Source organism: Nipponia nippon, unplaced genomic scaffold, assembly GCF_047370975.1.
Source record: "Nipponia nippon isolate SJK-2023a ecotype South Korea unplaced genomic scaffold, ASM4737097v1 scaffold_5, whole genome shotgun sequence".
In the NCBI taxonomy this organism is placed as follows: Eukaryota; Metazoa; Chordata; class Aves; order Pelecaniformes; family Threskiornithidae; genus Nipponia; species Nipponia nippon.
In genome coordinates, this window is record NW_028262369.1 from 5,837,266 (window position 1) to 5,862,918 (window position 25,653).

At 33.8% G+C, this 25,653-nt stretch overlaps 1 protein-coding gene across 40 annotated transcripts in view; it reads right to left on the reverse strand.

The window, feature by feature from the left end:
* The window catches only part of RBFOX1 (RNA binding fox-1 homolog 1), a 1,359,349-nt gene that overhangs the window by 7,823 nt on the left and 1,325,873 nt on the right, over positions 1–25,653 (reverse strand). For 29 of the 40 annotated variants that reach the window (XM_087730989.1, XM_087730987.1, XM_087731007.1 and 26 more), the window contains one exon: positions 25,273–25,337. In XM_087730989.1, coding sequence (XP_087587115.1) covers positions 25,273–25,337 — 65 coding nt within the window. Of the gene's footprint in view, positions 1–8,284; positions 8,338–25,272; positions 25,338–25,653 lie in introns of all 40 variants that reach the window. The other 11 variants (XM_087730985.1, XM_087731017.1, XM_087731008.1 and 8 more) reach the window with 1 other exon arrangement.

The window sequence follows — 25,653 nt, forward strand, 5'->3', positions numbered from 1 at the left end:
CATGACACCAAATTTAGAAGCTCAGAAGGTTAGCAGAATAGATTCTGATTTCCATGCTGAAAATAGTAAGAAGGATTTAAACTTTATTGTCACACTGAAAATCAGTAAGCTAGTTCAGTCACATAGTCATTGGTTCATTTATTCATGATTGTGCCAGCATGCTTATTTCTCATTAAAATTAGTGGCATTTAAATGCTTTGTGATAATTTACACTGGAAATAATCATTCCAGGTAAACAATTTACTAAAATTTAGGACATGCAAATGGCAAAGTATTTTGAATAAATTAATAGCTGATGCAATTATCTGTGTATTTTACAGAATGTTAAATCAATGTATCAAAACCAATATGTGCACTCACAATTTCTTGTCTAAGAAAACAGCTGATGAACAATTTTGATGCACCACTAATTAGAACAAGGTAAGTTCCACTATTTTCCAGTATATCTGGAACAAGTATTCAGGAAAACAAATAGTGTTTGCTAGCATTTTGTTACCATAGTGGCACTGGTTCTTAAGTAGCTGGACTAACACCTTACGGGGAAATAACTAAGAAAAAAATCAGTGTAGCCATGCTAACATCTGTAAATGCAGCTGTAAACTGTTCACCAAAAGCTCAGTGTATAGTATACTCTTCTTTACTCATGCTATGTCTCAATTGCTTCAAGCATTTTCAGTACAGGGTTTAAAATTGCTAAAATACTACATAAAAGGACAATTTGTTGTCCACTGCACACATAAAAAAAAGAGAATTAAAAATGGTAATTGGTTGTGAGATTTATTTTAGTAGGGCCTTTGAAACTGAGTCTCTCTCTTTAGATCATCTGTAGTAGGTATTGCTGAAGTCTCTAACAGAGAAAGTATGTGCCTCTCTAATTGCAATTATCATTTTAGGTTTTTAAGTTCTTTGGTACTATGGCTGTATTTCCCTACACATCTAGGACAGACAGTGGAGTTCTGATACTAGAGACATTTGGAAACTCCTTAATAATATACATACTATAGGGTTTAATAACAACATTAACAAGGAAAAATTCACAGTAACGAATATGAAACAAGCTAACACATTTTCCACAAGTTATTTGACAACTATAGAAGGAGAGTTTCAAACATGATTTTATTTTTTAGAAATTTGATGCACATATCTTTCCAATCACTATCATTTCCCCTCATGTTTTAAAGCCTAGATATTGCTAGAAGAACTATAGAAAATGATGAATCTATTTAAGAACTATAAAAAGGGAAGTTAAAAATCTGGTACTACCTCAGCTAAATCTAACTCTGATGTAATTCCCCATTACTTGCCATATTACAACCAAAGCATATGTATCACTGGAAAGCTCATATTTCTAACTTTTCCACAATATTATCCATTCTTCACTAGCTTTGATTATAATTGAACAATCAAGTAACAAAATTACTGCTCCTTCAGGCATATATGTGTTGAATCTTCAACCAGAATAACCTTAAATTACTGACATTCTTGTACTGACAATTATTACTAAATTCCATAAAAAGGCAACCGAACGAGTGAGACTTGGCTAAGTACGAGAGGGTATAGTGCAGAGTGGTTTGGTATTCCTGCCCTGCTTGTTCACCCAGAAAATGGGCACTATTGCAGGATGTGCCTCTTGCTGTTGACAGGTGGCACGGAAAGGATAATCCACATCTTTCCTCTGTCAGATATTAATGCAGAATTGCAATAAAATTGTAGACAAAGATGTGAAGATTTTAGTAAAGAGTTGGAAGGAATACAAGGAAAGCAAGGGTTACCTGGCCTTATCCAGATAAATGGTTCCAGTAACTAACAACTTGCTCTTTCTCTTGGTCACATAACTATGATGACACCAAGACAGATGACATGAGCAGCAGAGCTCCTTCGTATCTGCACCAGTTACACACCACATTGTTGAGCAGTATTTTAACCTCAGTGGGTCAACACTGTGCAGCAGTGGTAGTCCTTTAACTTAAAATTCTTTACTACAGTAGGATGGTATCTGCTTATGGTATTCAAAGCATGTGCAACCAATCCATTTATTTCATTTTGGATATTAATACCAAGCAACTTTAGGCATTCCAGTCACCTGAATGAGCAATGAGTCTCTCTGTACATCTCAGAAGGCAATAAGAAAAGATGTCTATTCTAAGTTTTTACTTAAGACCAAGGAAAATGATTGAAATTTGCTGATAAAAACAATTTCTAGTCATTTTCCTTGATTTTTAAGGTTAAGAATGCTAAAATCCTCTAAGCAAAGTTTTAAATGCACAATATTAAACACTAAGATCATTCTACAAGGAGGGACCCATAAAATACTTTGTTGCATATCATCTTCCTCTTTCACTACTGATAATGCTTTACAGATTTGTGATGTGGGGCAGAAAAAGAATTGGGAAGAGGTAGTAGAGACAGACAGCACAATGAAACAGTAAAACTTCAAGGTATACTGCAGTGCTGAACTCCTGTATACCTTGGAAGCCATGAGGGATAGGGCAATAATAAAAGATTTCCATGAAGGGATTTCCATAAATACATCATTGATGAAATATTAAAAGCAGTCTCTACTTTTTCCTGCAGGTTGGAGCAAGAAGAAACTTAAGAAGCCTATTCAGAATTTTCTATATACAGAGACGAATTTCAAATGCTTGACTGTTTACTTATTTATGTCACATCTGAATTTGGCCAGTTAATTTTTCTTGCTAATTGATGGGCATGTTTTGCAGAAATTTTGGTCATTGATGCTCAGACCTGCTTTTAATTTTTATTTCTGTATGCCAACCTGTAACTTCTTTTGAAGTTTGTTAGATGTTTACAGCCATCCAAAGTTGAGCTGCCACCTTCTTAAACATTTAAATAAATATGGTTGATATTGGTTAATTTGCAGAAATATAGAAGTGCAACAAACAGCAGCACAGGCGACTTCCCTCCTGAGCTGGTGCTGAATAACTGCTATGGAACAATCCCAGGGACAGACCTCAGCTTAAAGGCTTTTTCTCAAGTTTCAGTCTTGCTGTCTGGATTTACACAAATGTGGGGATTTCACTTGATGCCTAGTTAAAAATCTAACATAATTCTATGCTACCAACACCACCTTTCTGTATAATAACTATCTAAGAAAGTTAGACCTTATATAAACTTTATAAAAAAAAGCCACTGGGCTTGCCATCAAGTAACACCTAAAACCAGCTGTATTACAATGAAAACCAAGTATTTCTTTGATCTGTAAAGCATTTTCCTGTTACTATTGCTGTTACATTTTGGGGCAATAAACCCCGAATAAATTCTTATCTAGTTCAATAATAAATATACCAGGTACTTTATTAAATTTTAAAGTGGTATTTTGTGCTTGAGTGTAAAGTTCTGTAGTATGCAATAATACTCTTTTTTTTTTAATATTTTAAATGTAATATGATAATCTCAAGATACTAGAAATGAATCCTTGTTTATTTAATGTACTTGTATATAATCATACACAGACGCACACACACAAACCACCTTTCATGTGTACTATTTTCAGGCTATCAGAGAAAAAAATTCTGGTTGCTTCATTAAAAAAAAAAACAGTACAGAAGATGCACACATGCTTACAGGCACTTGTTGAGGGCAAACACAGATTATTCACTATTTCTGTTATCAAAGGAGCTTCACATTGCAAATCCTCCGTTTACAAATCACAGAACCTCAGCTTTACTTAATCTTGTCATGTTGTCACATTTGACTAGCCATGCGAACTGACCTAGAACTGTAAGCACCGGGAAGGCAAGCTGTCAAAGAGATAATGACAAAGATGCCAAAAAGGGCTGCCAGTGTTTTCACTGGGTGAGAAAAAGGAATGAATCAAACTTCATGAAAGAAGAACAGAGAAAAATCAAAGTGTTTCCTGATTTTTGTCAACTGATCCAATAGCTGAACATCTTTACCACACAACTGCCAAGAGCAGTAAAAGCTGTAACAAATGGAATTCCATATAACCAACTATTTACAGCAGCAGTAAACGCAAGTTTAAACTGCCAGCATAAAGGACACTTGAATTTATAGAAGAAGTTTAATAACGTGCATTAGTACAACATTTCCTAGACTTCCCCGAGCAAAAACTTCAGTATCTGCTATTTTTCACAGGGAAAAGCAGTAGAGCTTTAAATAAATACTAGCACAAAGACCTTACAGATGCTCCTTGATCTTCATTTTTTATTTTATCTGATTAGTGGAAGAGCATAACATAATAATAAAAGCATCTCACAGAAAATGGTTATTTTCCCAGTCAAATTGCTTCATGAAGTCAAACTCATAGGCAGCAATACTGAAAGGGAAGAACATCTCACATCGGAACATATGTCTTTACACAGTAATTCAAAAAGGCTGAAGGAAATATCTCTGAAACTGCATTTTTCCAAAGCAGTTTGGATTATATGTACTTCTCAGAAATTCCTTTGAAAGAGTATAATCTGATCAATATCTCCTACCAGACACATGAATAAATCAATGAGATGTATGCAAGCATGTATGGGAAAATTTTGACCAGCTACAATCATTTATGTGCCATATCAGAGGTACGCCACAACAGGCACCTTAACCATTCTAAGCACTTTGTCAAATATTAATTTGCTTTTAAATAAGTACCTCCATATTTGCTATTTTTTCATGAACTAAATTTGTGGTAGTGTTAGTGTTGACAGGTTAATGACAGTATACAGGAAAATTGCAATGACTTGAGCAATTGCATTGGTTAAAAATTGCCAATATTCTGTTCAAACTGTTTCAATAATACAAACTCCAATGATTGCTTCTTTAAGCTGCCTGCTTTTATGAAATATTTTTCCTAGAGTTATAAAATTAAACCTTTCAGAATGTTTAATCTGTTTTGGAGACTGTATCATTCTCCAAAAGGAGGTCAATAACTTAATTTAAGACTGTCAACTTCTAAAGCTTTCTAATGCATTTCTTTTGCACACACACACACACACACACACACAATCCCACCTCCTGGGGATGATTTTGCTCAAATATGTAAATAAATGCAGTCACAATTGGACAGATGTTATATCCACTTCCACCATACTTCATTCCAAATTTAGGTTTATATATACACTTGCTTCTCTCTCTGTTATTTCAAAATCATAAACTGCATATAGGCTTGGAAGAAAAATAATACCAGGCATGCAACTGCACTGGACTTTTTTGTTCGTAGATGGAAGTTGGATAACAGTTAAAATTGGAGGAAGAAAGAAAGAGTGATATAGAATAATGATCCTGTCCCACATTTACAAAAAATCATAAAATGTGATATGCAGGTACATCCTAGAATGCACTTGGAAAAGACACTACAAAATATTTTTTTCTTTACAAACTATGAATTTTGATCTTATAAAACGTAAAAGAAAAAATTATATTGAGCACCGATTTGAAAAACTCATTAAAAATGCTAAAGATTCAAAATGAACGATGTTCTGTAACCAACATGTAAATAAACCATGGGTTTATTCTGGGTCTCATTCTGATTTTTTAGTAGCCTGATAGGGCAAGATGCCCGTTGCCCCCATCAGCAAGGAACCTCAGCATTAATTCTCCCCTAATGTACCCATTGTCAGAGATTTGCTAGAGGAAGGTCTTCAGAGATCCTTGTTAAAATTCCATCATCAAACTGATATAGGAGGTTTCCGATAGTTTCCCTACCTCTGTTCTAGTTCAGGTCTGTTTGCAGACATTAAATCATGCCTGCCAGAGAAGATCTATCCCAGAAGCACAGAACTTCTCTTCTGAAGGGTAATTATTTTTAGCCTCAGAATGCACTGGATGCAATCAAGAGTGAAATATTTTTAAATTTCCCATGGAAGGATACCTCTGTCAGATACTGGAATATGTTTTCATTATATAATGTGCATGCAAGAACAGATACACATACCTAAATAGAAATGTGTACATGGACACACTATCCGTTCATTAACACATTTATTTATTCAAGATTACTTTATTCCCAAATCAGAAAAGATGTCATGTGGCTGAGGGCTAAGTACCTTCTGGTAGGAACGATAAAGTATTAGGAAGAGAAGAGTGAATATTACCGGCGGAATCACCCAAGACCTTCCCATTTGTTGATAAAGTTCAAACCAAAAGTTGACTTGTTGTATTATTATTTGAAATCTACAAACACACACATTCATTACAAGGAAACAATACAAACATACATATACTCACATTTCAAACATTGAGCATATTATCAGTATTTTCACTTTATATCAATTCTACAAACACAGTTGAATTACTGCAATGGAGTTTAGAAGCACTAAAAAGAGCACTATAAAATTGTACTGTAAGTGTTTTGCATGCATCTGAAAAACCACAGGTAGGTTAGCTTTGGTTCTGAAAGTTTATGTATCTCTATATACGTTCCATGTATTAAAACACAAAACATCAGATAATAAATTAGTTGAAAGTCAACTTACAGATTCGAAAGACCAAATGCAACTTTGGCAACTTGTACCACAGGAATATGGGCCAGAGAATTATTTTTTGTACAGCCAAAAGTCCTTTAAATTATATGACTAAAATGTAGGTATATAAGAAACAGAAGATACAGGCTTTCATTAGCTTTCTCCTTCAGATCATATTACAAAAAAGGCACCTATAGTCACCTATGATGGATATGTTTATCATATGGTCAAAAATATACCTAACAAAAATACCTTATTGTTGAATCAATTCAACAGAGGTAATCAACTGGTAAGCTGAAAAGTTTTAATAAATCTATTTCCTTCTGTGTAAAGTTCACTGAATTTACTGGTAAACAAGAGAGCTATATTTTTGACTGGGATTCCAAAGTAGTGATATACGAAATATGAAGAATATAGTCTTGGAGACTTAAATTGTGCCTGAACCGAGGCGAAAAAGTGTCTTGCTTAGAAGGGTTCACTCGGCAAAACAGGAAATAGTTTTCAGGACAAGAAAAGTGTTAAAGACCATATGTCTATCACAAGAGTTCCGAATTAAAAAAATTGCTAAAATAATTATATTCATTCTTACTTAGCAAGGCCTAGATTTATAAATTAGTAGCCTCCCTACTACAGCTCACTCTAATCTGGAGCTGAGCAGGAAGCACAAGTGAAATAAATAATGAAAGCCAAAATCCAAGCCTAGTGAGATCAAGAAAGTGTCAAATGTTGACTTCTCAAAATGTATTCTCTTAATGACTTAGAACTTTGAAAAATCTATGTTAAATTAGGTTTTGTTACAGAAGAACTTTTCAGATTACCACCAAAAATGCTATGGCTAGCATACAGATGATTACAATTTTTAGTATATTTTGGCTTTAGCTATGATTTTCTTTTTCATAAATAGATGTTTTTATTTGTTTCTATGTAGGTCGCTATGGCATAAACAGAAAACTTCACCTTTCATTTATTTCTGATAATGTAAAACTCTATAAATAAACACTTCTTAGTACCAACATTTTGTGTCACACTATATATCCTTTCATCCTTCAATACAAGCAGCTTCTATGAACTCAGTAGATTTTTTGCACAACATTACTGGCAGAATACGTCTCGGCACTGTTACTATTTATTTTGGCTTTTGATTTCTTATGTAGTGATATAATACCATCCTTACCTGAATTAAGACTAAGATTGTTCAAACTCTATTGCTTAAAAGAGAGAAAATCCCTTGACATATTCAATATATTTATAAATTGCCATTACCTTTTAAAAACATTGTTCATTCTTCTGTACCCATGGCTGACAACATGATAGTATATTAGCAAAGCAGCTAAGACTTTTTACTTACTAGAGAGCGATCCTCTGAAGACACAGACCCTCTCTCCCACTATCTTATCCATAGGATAGACTTTGTGAGTGCTGTAGGGTCTGCAGTACCCTTGTGGGCAATATTTGCCCCCAAAGAGTTGAAAAGAAAATTGTTAAATCTATAGCACTTACAATGTCCTACATACATCTAAGGCTTTACTCTTTTCATTAGTTGTATGTTTTGGCTTTTTAAAAGTCACAATCTTGATTGTACTGCACAGTAAGTATTTATTAGAAGGTTTAACATATCCTTACTTTTCTAGGCCATATGATATTTAAACTGGAAATAAAACACCAAAGTCAGCAAAATAACCTAATGTCTTTTATATGGCAGAACCTCTAGGCTCAAGCTATAAATTAAAATATTAAACTATTCCAAAGATTTATACTATGGACTTTCCTATTCTTTCTCTTACGATTAAATGCAGCATGTGAAAAAGGATATTGAGACCTGGATGGATGCATCAAGAAGTATCAATGATTGTTACCTGCAGAGGTGTTACAAGAAATTTCATCTGCTGCAACGAAGACGAATTGATTTCTGCAAGAGAAGATAAAATTCACAATACTGCTTGCTGACTGGGAAATGTGCTAGCTGCCAATTGACTTGATGTTTACGGATGGGGTAGGGTAAGGGTGCTTAATTTTAATGAATGTAGCAAGAAAAAGTGTTGACGTATTTCAGTACTATAGAGTTCATAAGGATCATGAGGTAGACATGCTGGGATCTTTTAAATGAAGTAATGGTGACATTTGGATATGGACTATGTACAAACTCTTGCATTGGAAGCTTCATGTTTAGTGTTACAGATATGTCAATATATTTATGAAGTCTAATAAAAATAAAAGTATTTGTACTGATATAGATAGTAAAGGGCACTACTGCGAAATATGTCAAAAACGTTTTTTGAAAAAAAGTTGCGATTTACTTCGGGCATCTGAAAGGAGGATATTGAAAGTAACATATTTTGCTTTTTATATGTCTAATATGATTGCAATCAGAAAATGAATTTTCTGCTATTTATTAAAAAAATGACATAGTATATTCTCATATACTGTCATCCAAATACATACAAAAGTCTTTTGCAGAATCTTAGGAGAATGAGCTAGAGATATGAGATATTTAATATAAACCTTCTCTTGCAAAATTCTTTTTTAAACCAGGTAACATAAAAAGAGAAATGCTAAATACACTAATATTTCAAAATGCAGAAAACTTCACTATGGCACAAATCCTGATTTGTCCTTTCCAAAGTCAATGCAAACAGGATTTGGGTTAGTGGAAACCATGTTTAAGGATTAACATCAAATGATTCCTTTATATGCATATACATAGCTTCCTTGAGTTATTTTTGTGTTGTCTGGGATTAATAAAGAACCTGGCTGAAGTTTTAACACTTGGGTGCTGTTTTACTCCAAATTGCATGTAGCTCCTCCAGCCTGCACTGCTAGGCATGGTGAAAAACTGAGTTTTTCTGTTTTGCACAGCTTTTATGCAAGAGTCTACCAAACAGGAGCTAGAAGGAACTAGTTCTAGCTTGTACTGAGGACTACCTGGAAAACTTAGTTCTGCAAGATGATGAAAGCTCTGTCAAACATTAAGTCCTCTGAAGATTCTATTGAAAACTACTCGGTTCAGGAGCAAATGCTCTTAGCAGTAACAGAACCTTGAGGAGTTAAGCCCTAAAGGAACAAAATCTAGTTCTATTACTTGACCTCCAAGGTATTAGAGATTTGAAATTCTCGTTTAGAAATGTGCGAACCTTGTTACTTAGAAGTTCACATTTTGGAAAAAAAAAACAAACAAACAAACAATTGGATGTACAGATTGGTAGTTTTGCTCTTTGTTTTGTCATCTGCAGCAATTTCACAAGCTAATGAGATCTACCTAGCATGTAATGCTAGAGAGATGAATTTAAAAAAATGAAGGGGGATTAAATTTAGCATTATAAATATAAAGCTACTCTGTATTTCATAGGTAGTAGAATTTGACACTGTATTTACTGTTATCACCTCTTTTATTATCACCTCTTGTGATAATTACATAGAAAGAAACAGGTAGATGTTTGCCTAAAAGGGATTCATCCAGTGGCAACGCAGACTTACCAGCTACTGTGTTACAGAAAATCCTATTGATTAATTTCTATGAAGTTATTAAACTTCCCTCTCATCTAAATGAAAGTATCACTTTTGGTTAAAAACTGCCTCTAAAGTGGCTAGCTGAGAAACTCCGTTATCTCTATTCAGATCATTTGTTGTTATGGAACATTGAGCCACAGACACTATATCTTCAGATGCCATAGTACAGAATTATCTGTCAGAATAATATGTTGGTTTAGGTATTTACAGAAAGACCCCAGAATACTAACTGCTATTTATCTATTGGAAGCACAGATGTTATTGAAACTGTTCTGAAATCTTACTTTTTATTACCAACTCTTTACAAATTACAGATAGAAAAGTAATTTTAAAAAATTTAACCCAAACTGATACCTATTTAAAAAAATCTACCATAAACATTCCTTGTTATACTGCTTCAATTTACATAGGAAGGTACTAATTTCCCTCTGTTTTGCTTTTGCAAAATTCATTTCACAACTCCATAAATCAATTTTAAAAGTAAGGAGAAAGTTACATATTGGTCAGCATAGCAACTGTGAGAATGAAAAGTAAGACTAGATGCTCGAGTTCAATAAGGCAGTTCAATTTCTTATAACTAATTAGGTGTTAGTGGTAACAATTACAAGAAATTCTTTAGTGGTTTGATGGCTTTAATGTTTTTATAGTGGCAGTTTTTAATTAGGTTAAATTCTATACAATGGTTTACATGGACTTAGAGGGATAACTGATAATCAAAGGTGTCACTATACACACATATCACACCTGATGTCCAAGGCAAGTATTATTCCTGAGCGTGGACAACGCCATAGTTTGCAAAAGGAGTCGCTCCGAATTAAGCTGACACTGTGGTGCATCATTATCTAACTGTCTTAAAGTACATGAAAAGCAGACCTGGAAAAGGGCAGCTAACCTAACTCAGTCCTTTGCAAATGTAGAGTTGTTCCCTTTAAAGACCAATTTTATGCACTAACTGTATTGAGAGTACGAGGCTTAAAAAATTCACAAGTAAGGGATGGTGAAAATTCATTATACAGTTTAGGTTGTTTTAATGTTCCTCATCACTTCTACACTTCTTATTGATTCAAAAAGGTACAAGAAATGTAACTGGACCCAACTTTATTATACGATAAGCCCTGCTTAGTTATTAAGATACAGAATTGCTTCCATGAATTTAATTTGTGTATTAACAGTGGAAGTATAGAACAAAATTTTTACTGCTCATTGTTTTATACTTCAGATGTAAAAGAACACATTTAAAATCCACTGAACTTTTTTCTTTAAATAAAATTTTAAACGTTGTTACTTGTTGTAAGGGAGATAAGCAGAAAAACAAATTGAAAGAGTAACATGACAAATACATTGATCTGAATGTGCGGTTGGATATATTCAACTTGCCAAATATTCACACCCTGGGCTAAGTGCAATCCTTTTAAGTGCTGGAGTGGCACCCTTTGGCAGCCTGAACTCTCTGATGGAAACCCAGACAGTGCAGGTCATGAAAATGTACTTCTGGGACTCAAAATGGCTGTGTTCCATCTGAGCAGTTATTTCCCAAGGGCAAACACTTCTGCATACTATTACTTCTCTCAATCCTATATATCAATTTCTTATTTCTTCTAGTAAATTGAAAGCTACCACATATTTTTTACCAGTATGGTAATAAAGATATTTTTAAAGATGGAAAAAAATGTTTAAACATCCGATGTATTTCCTGAATTCACACAATAACAGAGGGAGAGGACAGCAAAAGTAACAGTAACTGATTTGATGCTCTTTCTTACTTTGGGGTAGTTACTGAGCTTGCATTACCCCAATTTTCAAAAAGGTTCAAATATGTTCTAATTTCCCCTGTGCTGTTCCCCATAGACCCTTTGGCAGACTCCTAACAAATATATTCCTCGAAGGCCCCAGATCTGACATAAACCTCCCTATCAGTTTTAGCACCGCCTATTTCTACCTAGCAGGTCTTCTGCACATCCAATACAATAGGTGCTTTATTTCTCCCTCCCTCCTTGATGCTGTTAGTTTGGTGCAAACAGGCCGTACTATAGCATAAAACTGGATTTCTTTTTTTTTTTTTTTTTAAATCTTTAATCACTAGAGTCCAAGCCTGATTGTCCCTTTGGCTGTTTAATATACAGAACTACTTCTGCGAAGAAACCTCACGTGTGAATACCTTCCCTCTTTGCTTCCTGCTAAACTGTGTCCTAGAAAGATTCAATCTGTGGTGGAACGGAGAACAGCTTCAGGAGAGGAGTCTTTGACCACCCTCTGTCAGCCTTTCCATCTTAGCATCTTTTTCACAGGGTAGCTTGAAAAAAAAAGGCATATTTTACATGTATCTTTCTGTACTGCACTTTTTATTATAGGAGACCTTTTATTACAAGATCCTTGATTAGCAACATTAGGCCTTATGCACTCAGGATTGACTTTGAGTCATTATTAATCTAATAATTTGTATTTAGATAGGGACAGGACTTGCATTATAAAACCAAATATTGTTTGAAAGTTTTTCTGATGGCATGAGGTGGGCAGGAAAAGTCCAGCTGCCAGAATCAAAACCATACTCTGCAGCATCAAACTTCAAAAAGCATAACAAAATATTTTCAGTTTCAACTTCATCACCAGATTAAAGGCACCCTGTTCTAAATTAAAGCAGGTCACTGAATTGAAAGACTTAGATAATAAAGTATTAAACCAAAATATTTAGGGAAGTGAAGAACAGGATTTTGAGTGAAGCTTGACTAAGGTTTTTCACTGTATACCCTATTTAGTGAAAAATATTGCTAATTATAAATTATTTCAGTAAATGTTATATACTCACAAAAATCAGGCTTTCTGGACTGTGCAATTTTGTTTATTTTTTTTTTTAATACCATAGCCTAATTTCTTCGGCATGTTTATATTACCATAAGTTAATTAAGAGGGCTAAGATATTTCATAAATATATTTTGTCAGTACTTTCCCTTACCAAAATGATACATCTACCCATTTTCAAGAAGACCTGTCTTTTACAGTCTTGCTTCTGGCAAGTCACCTGAACTGTGCTGAAGTAGTACAGAATAAACTTCCATACATTCATTCTAAAGCATACTGACCTAATGCAGAAGCTACATGCATATTAACACTGAATTTAAGTTTAAGTAAGACTTTATTTGTGAAATGTAGTACAACCATGTCAAGAATTTGTAATTAATATGTAGTATTTTTAGCTTTTATTTCTACAGAAATCTTTAAGTTTTATGTTTAAATTGTCTTGACCCTCTTTTAATCTACATACTCTGAGAGTTAGTTTCAAGTCTGAAATACCTGATATTCCAATTAGGTTGATTAGCTTTTAGTGTATATGTGTTTTACATGCTCCATCAGGAAAAAATTCAGTTAGAGTATTAACAGCATTTCTGTTTAATGAACATTTATCACTTTCCTTCAAACTTTTCCAAAATTCCCTTAAAGTTTCTCGTCCTCATAAACACTAACACCAGTCATCTCATCTACCGGAATGTCAAATAGATACCAGAACAGAAAGAGGAATTCTGTTTTATACCATCTTTGATACAGTACTGGAACTTTAAGCTCCTTCCCATGTGGAAAGTTGGGAGTTTCTCCTCACTGAGAAAATGGAACGAAAGTTTTCTTAAATACTGAAACTCTGGTAATTCAGTTACACATAAATATATACAACTTCTATCACATTTGCTACATCTAAATAGACTTTTTTTTAAGTGTCAGTGGCAACTTGACAGTAGAATGGACCTCAGGAAGAGCAGAAGCTTATCACAGAGATTGGGTGTACAGTACAAACCTAGCTGCTGATCCTGCCTAACCTGTACGTGCTTTGGCTACTTTAGTTGGAAAATTCAGATCCTGGAAGTGGAAGATAGGAAGAGATTCAGAGAACTGGTCTCAGATGTTCTTCTTTATGACTTGAGGAATCTAACCATCACAAAGCACAATACCAACCTAATTTCAGGATAGACCGTTACTCTGAGTGCTCCCCCTAAGAGTTTCCATATAGTCGCCCCACCCTGGGAAAGGAAGTGCTCCTCTTTCTTTGTCTGCACTACTACATATTCCTAAGAAAGCATCAACCTACTACCACATTTTCCCTCCTGCAGTCACTGGTCCCGCTATTCTTCAGATGTACAAAAGTACTCACAGCTGTGTCAGGGAAGTTTATATACTTAGATCATTGTGGGTATAAGAACCTATGTTTGTAGGGCAGATGGGACAAATTACTAAGTGTTGTCTGTGTCCTATCTTCTCCCTAAAAGGCTGGGTGACAGTTGGACTTTTCAACACTATTTATATTTTACACAGCACATGATTAAGAACAAAATTTTGGCACACATATAATTCACCAAGCACTCCCAGAAGTTTTCAGTCCCTCTTCTTGGCAGCACAGAGCTTCCACAAAATAGAAGCCATAATAGAGGTCAAGTGGGATTTTAAGAAATCAGGACTTCCCGAAAAATAATCACACTAACTCTAGGAAATTCGAAACGTAAAAGAAATTATAATCCACTAACATACAGTGACTATGTTTCATACACCAGAATTCTTGGACTTTGCTTACTAACTTCACAAAACTAGACAGAAACAATTTTGCTTAACAGAGAGCTGCGGACCCCCTCCCAAAAATATAGCAACTGCTGAAAACAGTGCAGAGCCCCAGAACATAGGAAATTAAGATGAAGGCAAACACGGTACTGAGCAGGAGTTACAGTGGGAAGATTTAAACTACATATAATCAGTTGTCTTTTTCTGGTAAGACCACCATAGAATTCACAAATAGTCAGTATTTAGATTTCATGGATCAGAACCTCAGCCGGTAAAATTGATGCAACTTAACTGAAAACACTGACTTCACTGGAGCTATTCCAAACTGTATTCTCCAAGGATCTATGTAGTGCTATGTAGTGTAGCAATGATTCTTCCCAGAAGTGTTATATGTGGTACATCTATACATTTCTCTATTATATCATTAAAGATAATTTGTTTTTCCTTCATGCTCTAAACTTTAAGGCTTCATTGCTCTTGTTAGGACTCTGATGTTGAGAGCTGCGGATTATAATATAGCTAATGGCTAGCTGCTTGAATAGTTTCTGTAATATTCAAGTAGGGACAAAGTTTCAGAGTTTCCCTCTAAAATAATTTTATGAAGTCCTCCCCAACTCCCTCCTTCTGGTGTCCTAAATTTAAATATCAAGGCTATCAAAGACTTTAAACTTTTTAATATTAGTATAATAACTATAATAAGAAGGTTGATTTTGCTATTATCGTGCTTTATATTCTTATTACTGGAAGATCAAAGTACATTATCATACTCATAGCATTTGAATCACAACACAAAGACAACTAAACAACTTTACAGCCATACCTATAAAATATATTAAATGAAGTAAAAATAAAACTATAAACAGAAAGTAATTCACGTGGTATCAAGCTTCAACAACACTAACAGTAACTTGTTTGACCTGATGTGCATTAGGAAAGTATATTTTATTTTTAGGCTAATTTCTTGCATGCCAGGTTCTTTTTTTTCTGCAGAATTGCTTGTTCAACCTAACTAATAATAATGATGCCAAGATAAAGAGGAAGACACAGATATTCTGCTTTCACTTAGGTACTCTGCTTTCATTGTCAAAAGATAATGCATCTCCCACCTCCATCATTCCTGACCATTTCACTAAATGCTCTTTTCTGAAATTTTGAAGCAGGCCTTGGAAGTGTATGGAGTAAAACCCTGCATCAAAATAAATTAGTGTAGCTACTTCTGTAAATATTACCTCACAGAAAACACTACAGCTCATCTCGATTACCCAAGCAAAGGCAGCTCGTCCATCTGCCTGGACTCAGCTGCCACTCCAGAAGGTCCAGTGTCACCTCTGCCTTCATGGGTGTCTCACAGGCCCTGGAGTGTCTCAAACGGCACTAGATGCTTGTTTCCAGATGGCTTAACCAAGCCCTTAATTTGACTGCCAGGTTAGGCACCTCTGAATTGCTTTTTATCTGTGTCTTCTTTGTGCTCAATACAGGACATTTCAGTGAGAGGTAGCCAATGACAAGATGTCTCTAACATAATTCAGACTGCCAAAGACAGCAGGAGACAGAAAAGTTAAGAAATCTCTCTCATTAAGTTGTATCCTGCCACCAGTCACACAACTTCTTGAACAGGAATAATTTGTTTTAATACCAAAAAGCACTGTTGCAATTGTGAAAAGCCCACCCTCAAGAAAAGAAAAAAAAAAAAAAAAAAAAAGGGAAAAAAAGAAATCCCTAACTCTTCTGGACACTAGTGGAAATGTGCATTCCCAAGACCAGCGATATTCCTGTATTATTCCATTTACTCAGATAAAAAAAAAAAAAGGTCAACAGAAGATGCTTTCTCATAATTTGTATTCTTATGTCAGGCTTTCCCCAGCAGATGGACAGGCATCTTCTTAACCCTTCTATTGAACTAACTAAATAACCTATTCAGGTGTCACAAGAGAGAAATTCCTTTTAGCATAGCCTAATATTAATACTGTAAAGCATGTTAGGGAAATGACGAGGTGTCTGTAGTGCATACAGTGTAGATATAATTCTTCCATGGCAATGTCTTGTACATGAACTCCCCCCCTCTCTCCTCCCATTACCCCTCAAAGACTGTAAAAAGAAAATTTCTAGCAAATTGGTGCTATACTTTGCAACTTAGTATAGTTGTCATGAAAGATATGTTTATTTTTAGTATATTGCCAAAACATGGACAATGTCTTACATTACAACCAGTGGAAAAATCTATAGCCCTTTCACTATATTTTAAATCTACACATATTTTATTTCCTGATTTATTTAGTTTTTAAATCAGAGCTATGCAAATACGCTTAGTTCTAATTCATATTACCTGCTCTATCAGTGGAATTTTTCTATTTATGAAGCATTACATAATATATTATACATTGTATAAATGTATTTATTATTAATAATACAATATACATAGTATAAATACACATATTTATCTGCAAGAGGAACACAGATGATTTTTAAGTGGATCTTAACATTTTAAATTGAAACCTAAGACTAATAGGTGAAATCCTGAACACCACATAAATCAATAGTAGAATTCATACTGATGTCAGTGGCATAACTGCTCTAAGATTATTCGCCTTTTACCGTGATTAACACAGTCTACACCCTTCAACTAAATCCTTGAAGAAGTAACCCAGTAACTTTACTACAGAAGCGCTCCATGTCAGCGAGGTAAACTGATGTCAGTGTGATCCAGGACTGCTAAATTAAGGCTATTTTTTAAGTTTTATCATTTATATTTGAAAAAAAAATATTACTATATTTTGGACATATTTTTCACTCTCTTTCGGGCAAACAGTACAGCATTTTGAAGTCAGCTTTGTCTAAAGAATAAGTAAAATACATAACAAAATATGTATTTATTTTGTTGGAGGATTTATTCTTTATGTATATCATGTCATCTTTAAAACAATGCCTCATTAAAACATACTTTATATTTGTTTCTGATTTCATAATGATTATTATGGTTTACTAGAAACCACCATTTTATCTACAATAACGTTTCCTAATATAAACAGGTATAATTATAAAACTACTTTAGCAATAACAACAATTCTTTCCCTTTAAATTATTTTAATTTTGTGAATGACTTGACTTTACAACATCATTTTTTCACATTATAACAGAAATACCATATATATGAAAACCTTGCCAGGATTATTTAAGAATTCATTTAAGAAAAACAAAATGTAGTTTAGAGGCTGGTACACATTTGGTTTAAACGAAGACCTTACTTTTTTCTGCATGTATATGAAACATCCTATAGCAGTTTTTTAACAAAAAAAGTTATTCTTTAGGATAAAGTTAGGATAAACTTAGGATAAACTTTCTTTAGGGTAAACTTTCTACTCGCATTCCTGCTGTGCAGTATTCTTACAAACTGCTGTTTTGCCACAGGTGTGTTCCTAGTGTATTAGAAACTTGACAAGCCCAAAGGTATGTGAAAAAAAAATTTCTTTCAATACCTAATCAAATGCTTTAGACTCCTTCAAGGTGGGAAACACTAAAGTAAAAACATGCAAGAGTGTAAATTGCCTCTTTCTTGATTAATTTCATCTACATAGTTATTTTAAGTTTGTTCTTCTAATACTTCCTCACCTTGCCTAAAACACATTGCAAATTACATGGCTAATCCATATAGACTATATCCAATTCATTCCATATTTTATTAATAACATTTCATTTCTTCATCTTCTCTCTGACTCTTTCACAATGCTCTTAATTCCTTCTTGCTTTCAGAGGACTCACAGTGGAAGCATTCAGGTTGACAATATTTATAGCATGTTCTAATCTGCCTCTTTGTGGTCTATCAAGTCAATGATCTGAAAACTAAAAACTGTATAATTAGACACTGACATGTCCACAGGAACTGGTCTATCATGTCACAGGCACTGACCCAATAGACTGTAACAGTTTTGGTCTGTTGGATTAGGAATCAATGTTTTAGTGACTCCCTAACTCCATATTTATCCAGTCTGCTGAATACAACACACTTAAAAATTTTAAACTCATACTTTTTTTCAATATCCTCTAAGAGTGAAGAAGCCCATATGAACTATTAAAGAGAGAATTCCTACTTTAAAAATGTTAACCAATCCTTTTTTTTCCCTCTTTTTAGAGGAAAAGCATGCATGAATATGCATCAAAGGAATATATTTATAATCACAGTTATTTATTATGAACTTGTATATTAAAGTAAGAAACTCCCAAGTTAAAACTCCTGCTATATAACCGGATAAAGGCTAGATGTATTAAACAAAAAGAAAGCAAGGATATTGAAGTTGATATGTAAATGTCAGAATAGGTGCACTGATTTTTTTTTTTTTTTAAATGGTAAGCATCTAGCAGCTCCCACTATGTTCAAGAAGAAACTGGCAGCAAAAGTACTCAGCATCTTTAAACTTGGAGCACTTTAGGAAGCCAGGTATGGAAATCTAGGCTCTAGTGTTCCTCTACCTTCTCTCTCAATTTGTTCTTCATGATTTCCAGTACGGATGCCAAACCAGATTTTACAGTAATAGCCAAGCCTTTCCTTGTCTATGGGGATTCTTAAAATATCCCTTGATGTTACAGTGAAGAATGGAAATTACAGGAAAGAGAAGTAGAAGCAGGGTATGAAAAATACAAACTCTGACATGACAAAACTTTCATAATCAGTGTTTACCATCATTCTGGGCCAGGAACCCTAAGCTGTTTCACTACTGTATCACCTCAGATTTGAACTAGTGGAGTAGTTTAATAATTACATGGATATTACATGAATACTGATATTACACACAGGTGAATCAAGCCTTCAAAGTATCAGAAAACATGTTAATTCTACCAAATATTAGAGGAATGTATTAAAACATCAAAGTATGTAAAGCAGCTTTCTAGACTTAGTAGGAGATTATATTTTTATGAAATGTAATTGTTTGCCATGTTTTCCTACATTAGTATGACTCCCTATGTCTCCCCCCAAAGCAGTATATCTACAATATTTTAGAATGAACCATGTTTCAATCATGAGAAAGTACTCTATGCAATACATTTTTATTTCAGGAAATTCCTTTCAAATTGCTTTACATGAAACTCTCTGTTCATAGTATTTTAAACTCTTTGATTATTTTTTTTCCTACTACATTCTCTTTATCCATAATCATCCACTTTTACTTTCTAATTCCTTCACTAAAAGGTACTGTTATGGCTATAACATGAATCATATACTCCAGTCATTCCCCAAACTGATCTGAGTGATGAATATGGATTATGAAATATTAACATGATGCCAGTGATCCTCTAGTTTGCCACAGATCAGGTACAGACATAAAGACATACAAGCCTAATAGGTAGATGCCCAAATCCATTACCTCTCTGCAATAGCAAAGTGAATAATTTTATTTTTATTGGCAGTGTTAGGGAATAAACAAGCTTTAGCTACCACACAGGATAACCAGAAAAAAAAAATAGACCAATCAAACATCACCACATCAAACCCAAGTGTTTGAAGAAGAAAAGTGTTAAATATATGCTATATAATTGCTGCTACAAAAGCTAAACACAACCTTTGTACCTGGTCAAGATGCTAACTGATCCTTTTCATTCTCAAAACCCGAGTAGCTCAGGATATGGGCTATACGATTAGTGCTTATGTATCACCTTGTCCCCCAAACTTCTCCATTTCTCAAGTTTCAACTTGCATAGCAAAATTCAAAAAGGTTTGAAGGTTTCAGCTGGGAGTAGAAGAGTAACGTTATTGCTATATTCTAGTCTTTTTCCTCTTCCAACCCAATTACTTTAGAAATTAAAACTGTGTATAGAAACTCTTTTTTCTAAATCTTAAAAAGTACGATCATGAAATGAATGAAGTACTACATTTAAAAATATTTATCCTTCTATAAAATTATTGAATGGAAAATTAAATTCTGACTGAAGATGCTATTATATTTTATATGCTCTCAAGACCTTAATTTTTAGTATATATCACTAGTAAGATCCTCAATAATAGAAAATAATTTGAATAGAACTATAGTGGTTGTCACTGTTTATTCATAAAATAGAAGATCTTAAAGACTACAATATAAAAAAAATCACCTGCATCTACAGAAGCTCACATTTTATATTTTGTGTACTTTTATTCTTCATTCTAATTTTTCATTCTTTAATGAGCATGTTTCCAATTAAATCAAATTTGTACCTATTCTATTTTAGGACAATCTGACCAAAAATGTCAAGTATTACTCTCTACTACTTGCCCAAAGAGAATTGGGAAATATATTAAATTTTATCTCTGTAGACACTAGTACTTTGACAAAAATGAATACTCCACACAGGCATGTTAAAAATGTAAACTATTAGAATATCGGGATTTTACTGGCAGTAAGATTGCAGATCTGGAAGATAGATACACAATTTCCGTATGACAAAATGTCCTGTCTCAAGTTTCACACAAAATCCTATGTATGACCACAGAACATGTAATAAAAACTGGCAGTGGAAAAAAAACCTATATATTTTATACTACAAAGTGTTATGTGCAAAATATTTTGGAATATGCCTTATTTGCTTTTAAAAAAGATTAGTGAAAAAAAAAAAAAGGTCAGCTTCCAGTGATGAGGGATCTAATCCAGACAACAAGGAAGTCAATTGTTTGTAGTCAGATTTAAATTTGACACTATATTAGAAAAAGGGAATTACGCTCAGAGCAAAATACCTCTGTACATATGTATGTGTGTGTGTGCGCGCACGTGTGTGTGTGCCTGTTTGTGGGTGGGTGATGGATGGAGAATGTGTGTATATATATGAATACACGTTCATACATATATAAACACACATAATTGTCATTATTAAGTATAATAGGGTTAGCAAGCAGTACAAGTGAAATGACTCTGCCTTTCAGACAAGGCTAGTTTACTATTACTGGGGGTTTGTTATAATATACTACCATACACACTTCCATAAATATTGCTGACAAAGTTAATATGCAAGAAAGGAACATTTTTCTTACTCCGATCGAAGATGCAATAATCAAATCATAAAACACAAAACCAATAGCCAATCAATGTGAATAAGTCTGCCCATAGGCTTAATTCAAGCAAGCCATTCACTGAGCTATGTGATGGATCTGTCAAATCCAATACAGCATTACAGACATACTAGCAACATCAAGTGAACATGCAATGACAAAATGAGAATACGCCCCACTGCCATGCTTTGACTTGTTCTACCTCGTAAATATAAAACTTGATAACTTTACTAGTTTCTCTTATTTCAAACTTAGACAGAAATCTAACAACTGTGGTTTTAGTTATATTTTTAAAAATATTACATGAAAGCTGAATAAAAGTTGTATGAACATTTTATTGACATCTGATTTAGTGTCTTTTGCAAATTCTTACAATTAGTTTTTCCAAACACTCTCAGTTTAAAGAGTTTGGTAGGCAAAGCTCCAGAATGGTGAAGAACATATATAGACCAGTAGGTCCCCTTTTATCAGTTATAAGAATTGGAGAATTTATCAGAACTATTTTAAATATTGGAAAGTTAAACATGATTTTTTTGATCCACTTCTGCAAAGAGCTTCAAATCTTTAAGTGCAATTTAGGATGGTGATAGATCACACAGTATAAAAATTCAATTCTAATGTTTTTTGAAGTTGTTTTCAGTCATCATATTGCTTCATAAAGAAAACAAAATGTACCTTTTTGTTTGTTTGTTTTGTTGTTTTTGTTTTACAATTCTAAGAAATGACTGGAGAAATCTGCAAGGTCTACCTCTGTTGTGAAATTGCTTTTAGGAGTACGTTATTTGTCTTAACAAATACTTAGGGGGTTGTGTTGATTTGTTTCAAGAGATTTCCTTGCCACCTGATTCTCCCCTATATATCTGTCCTTTGCCTATTTCCAGCAATATTTCCAGCTGTGACAAACAAGGATACCGTTGCATTTCTTCACAATAGAGCCCTCTTACAGTGATCATTATCCATTGACTTGGTGTATTGATTCTGGAGTCCCAAATCTTTCTGTTAACCTTTATTTTTAATTTACCAAAACATGTCTCCAATCTAAAGATTTCCTCTTTCCATCTCCTGACTTGAGAAGCATGTCAAATATGGAACATTGCCATTCATCATGTATATGAGCTGTGATCAAAAAAATAAAGCTTTTTTTATTTTTTAAATTAATACGAAGTAGTATTTCCATGATATGTCACTGCTTCAATAGTACATACTCACTGGTTCTCACTTCATTTTTCTGGGCATTGTTTACACATAAACAGTAAATGTATTTCATGTGTAATTAAATTAAATAGAGGCTCGAATCAACACTAACTAAGAGTAGTGTATAAGGAGATACGGAATCTTCAATATTGTCAGAGGACAGCAGATGATTATTACATTGAGAAGAAAAGATACAAGCAGTTGTACTGAAATATATTTCAGCACTTTCAATACTAATAATTCGCAAAAGCTGCTAAATTAAATTCATTAAAAAATGAATGAAAAATTAATCAAATTAAGCAAACTGTAGTTGTGAGTAATCAGAGGTATCCATGTTTGCACATAGTTTCCCGTATGCAAAGAAATGTTTGAGCAGATTGTTTTCTGTTTTATTCTCTGTGCTAGTTTTAGGATTCTCCCATGAAGAAATTCAGTTACAATAGTTGTAATTAAGACAAGAAACCATATTCATTTGGGGGAAGCAGATCGAAGATGAGGGTTAACCACACTTAAAGAGAGAAGCTAAATTAAAAAAAATCCAAAAGATATAAAATTCATTTAAGATATTTAAAATTATGCAAGCAAAGACAGGTTATTACAATTCTAATTATACACAAAGTGTATCTGAAAATTAGACATTTTTTCAAAAAATAATTAAGGGTTGTAACAACTGCATTACTACTGATGCCATCTCAAGCTTCCTTTACAGCATTTAAGAGCACTATGTTCTTAGACAAATCCTTTACTTTTTTTGTCAGCATAACTCTTAGTGATGTTGACTCTCTACCCATAGCAGAACATGTGACCAACTGATGTCTTATCTTACAGCATTTGATTTGTTTTATGAGAAGGTACCTTAATTCATAATTAAAGCATTTAAAAGTCATCTCGATATTGCTCAGTTTCTCTATGTAACATATAGGTTTTCAGGAATTCATTTATTCATAGGAATAAACATCCTATAAAATGTTCCAGGGACACCTGAACGATATCTGGCAAAAAATGACTAACCACAGGAGTTTATTTATAGTTTTGTCCTTTCAGTTTAGTAAGTTTTTAGAAGTAGGAATTGTTTTGCATTATAAGCTCACAGAAAAATACTAGAGCTGTGACATGCTAACACACCTTTGTGGAAATGAAATGAAACTACTGAGTAGCACTTCACCTTTGTAGGTTACCCTAAGTAGAAATAATACACCGCGAACAAAGTGCGTACAGCACATATCTAGTTGATATTACTGATCCAAAATTAATAAAAAGTAACTTGCTTACCTGTCTGACACAGCATGCCTCAGCCACACATGCAAATTATTTTATTCACATAACTTTAAAAAATATATCTTCATTACCCAGAATAAGCATTTGAAAGGCAAATATGCATGCATAGCATTGTAACATTCATACCATGGTACTTTGTTCTAAAAATACAGAATCCATGAACAGCACTTCAATCTAAGAAATAGGTCACTGAAATTTCTTAATCTGTTGATTTCTTTAAGAAACAGAAACTTTTAAAACAATGTCTAATTTAGCATCTAAAGAATTTTTTCAATATATATTCAAGGTTTAAGAAATTATCTCCATGATTCCAAGTGAAAATTTTCTTATATCAGGAATTGAGAAGTGTGACCTTACTTCTCACTGCTATTGTGAAGCAAAATATATGCATGTATCTGTCTTTCACAATATACACCCTCCCTTTATGACTGTAGACTCTTCAAGTACTTGAAAAGGATTAAAGGTAGCATAGATTTTATTAAGGGTACAGTTTATGAAGAAAACGGGATATTCTTTCTTTTCATTACAAAATCATGTCCACACAGTGCAAAGACTTAATTTTATGCAATTTGACAAAATCTTTTTCCTCCTGAAGTCAATAGCAATTTAGACATTGACTTCAAAGGGGTCCCAATTTTCATCTTGCAAGAAGACAAGTTAATTTATGCGACATCGCTTTTAGTTTATAGAAGTTAAGTCTTTGCATGTTTCTCTTATGCAGATTTTAATAATCTTTTATTCCTGGTATTATTTCCACCAAATGTGGTTTACGTTTTGAGGATACAGAGCAAAAGAAGAATAACTGATTTTTTTTTCAGTATTTCAAAAAATCAAATGCCTGGAAAGAAAGCAAATGGAAAAAAATATTGTTTTGCCTTGGACAGTTCAAGCTTAGACACAGTTCATTTTCAATTTCCACTGACTAAAACAATGTCAATGAGAATTGAGGGCACTCAATAGGTTCAGGTTCTAAATCAACTGAAATAATACTCCTAAGACGAATAATGATCTTTAGTAGCAGACCATCATGAAGCTGTACATATATTTATCTACATTGTACAAGGGTCACAGACATTAACTGGGTGATCTACAGCTTGGGAATGTGCACATCTCATGCCTGATTCTCAATTAAGGCCTAAAATCTCTCAATTTATGGCTATTCATGGATTATAATAAAACAGCCTGCTTTAGATATCACAATTATCTGCAGAGCAACAAGACAGTTATGAGACTTCAACAAGGCAAATTTATAGAATCATCTTCAACTTCCACTGGTCAAATATTTATTAGCAGTAAATGAGGTCTTACCTGTCACTGTAGGCAGCTGCAGTGGCAGTGGCAGGCTGGGCATACCGGTAGGCAGCATAACCACCCTGAAACACAAACCCACACTCTAACTGGATTGCTACAGCACCTTAAATAACATTTTGCAAAATTTAGCAACAACTGAAAGAATACTGTCATGCTGTAAGTTCAGATAAGGGGCTAAATACATAGGAAATATTTCAGTGAATTGTTAAGCAAAGTTTATCGCCACAAACTTATACTTGTTAAGATTTGTCCCAGAGATCAGGAGAAAGCAATGAACTGTATTCATCAACGTAAGTTTTTTTACCAGATGGTACTGTATTCTTCCACAAGTTTTCAAGTAGCAATTGTTCTTATGAATGAGGTGTATGCATATTAATA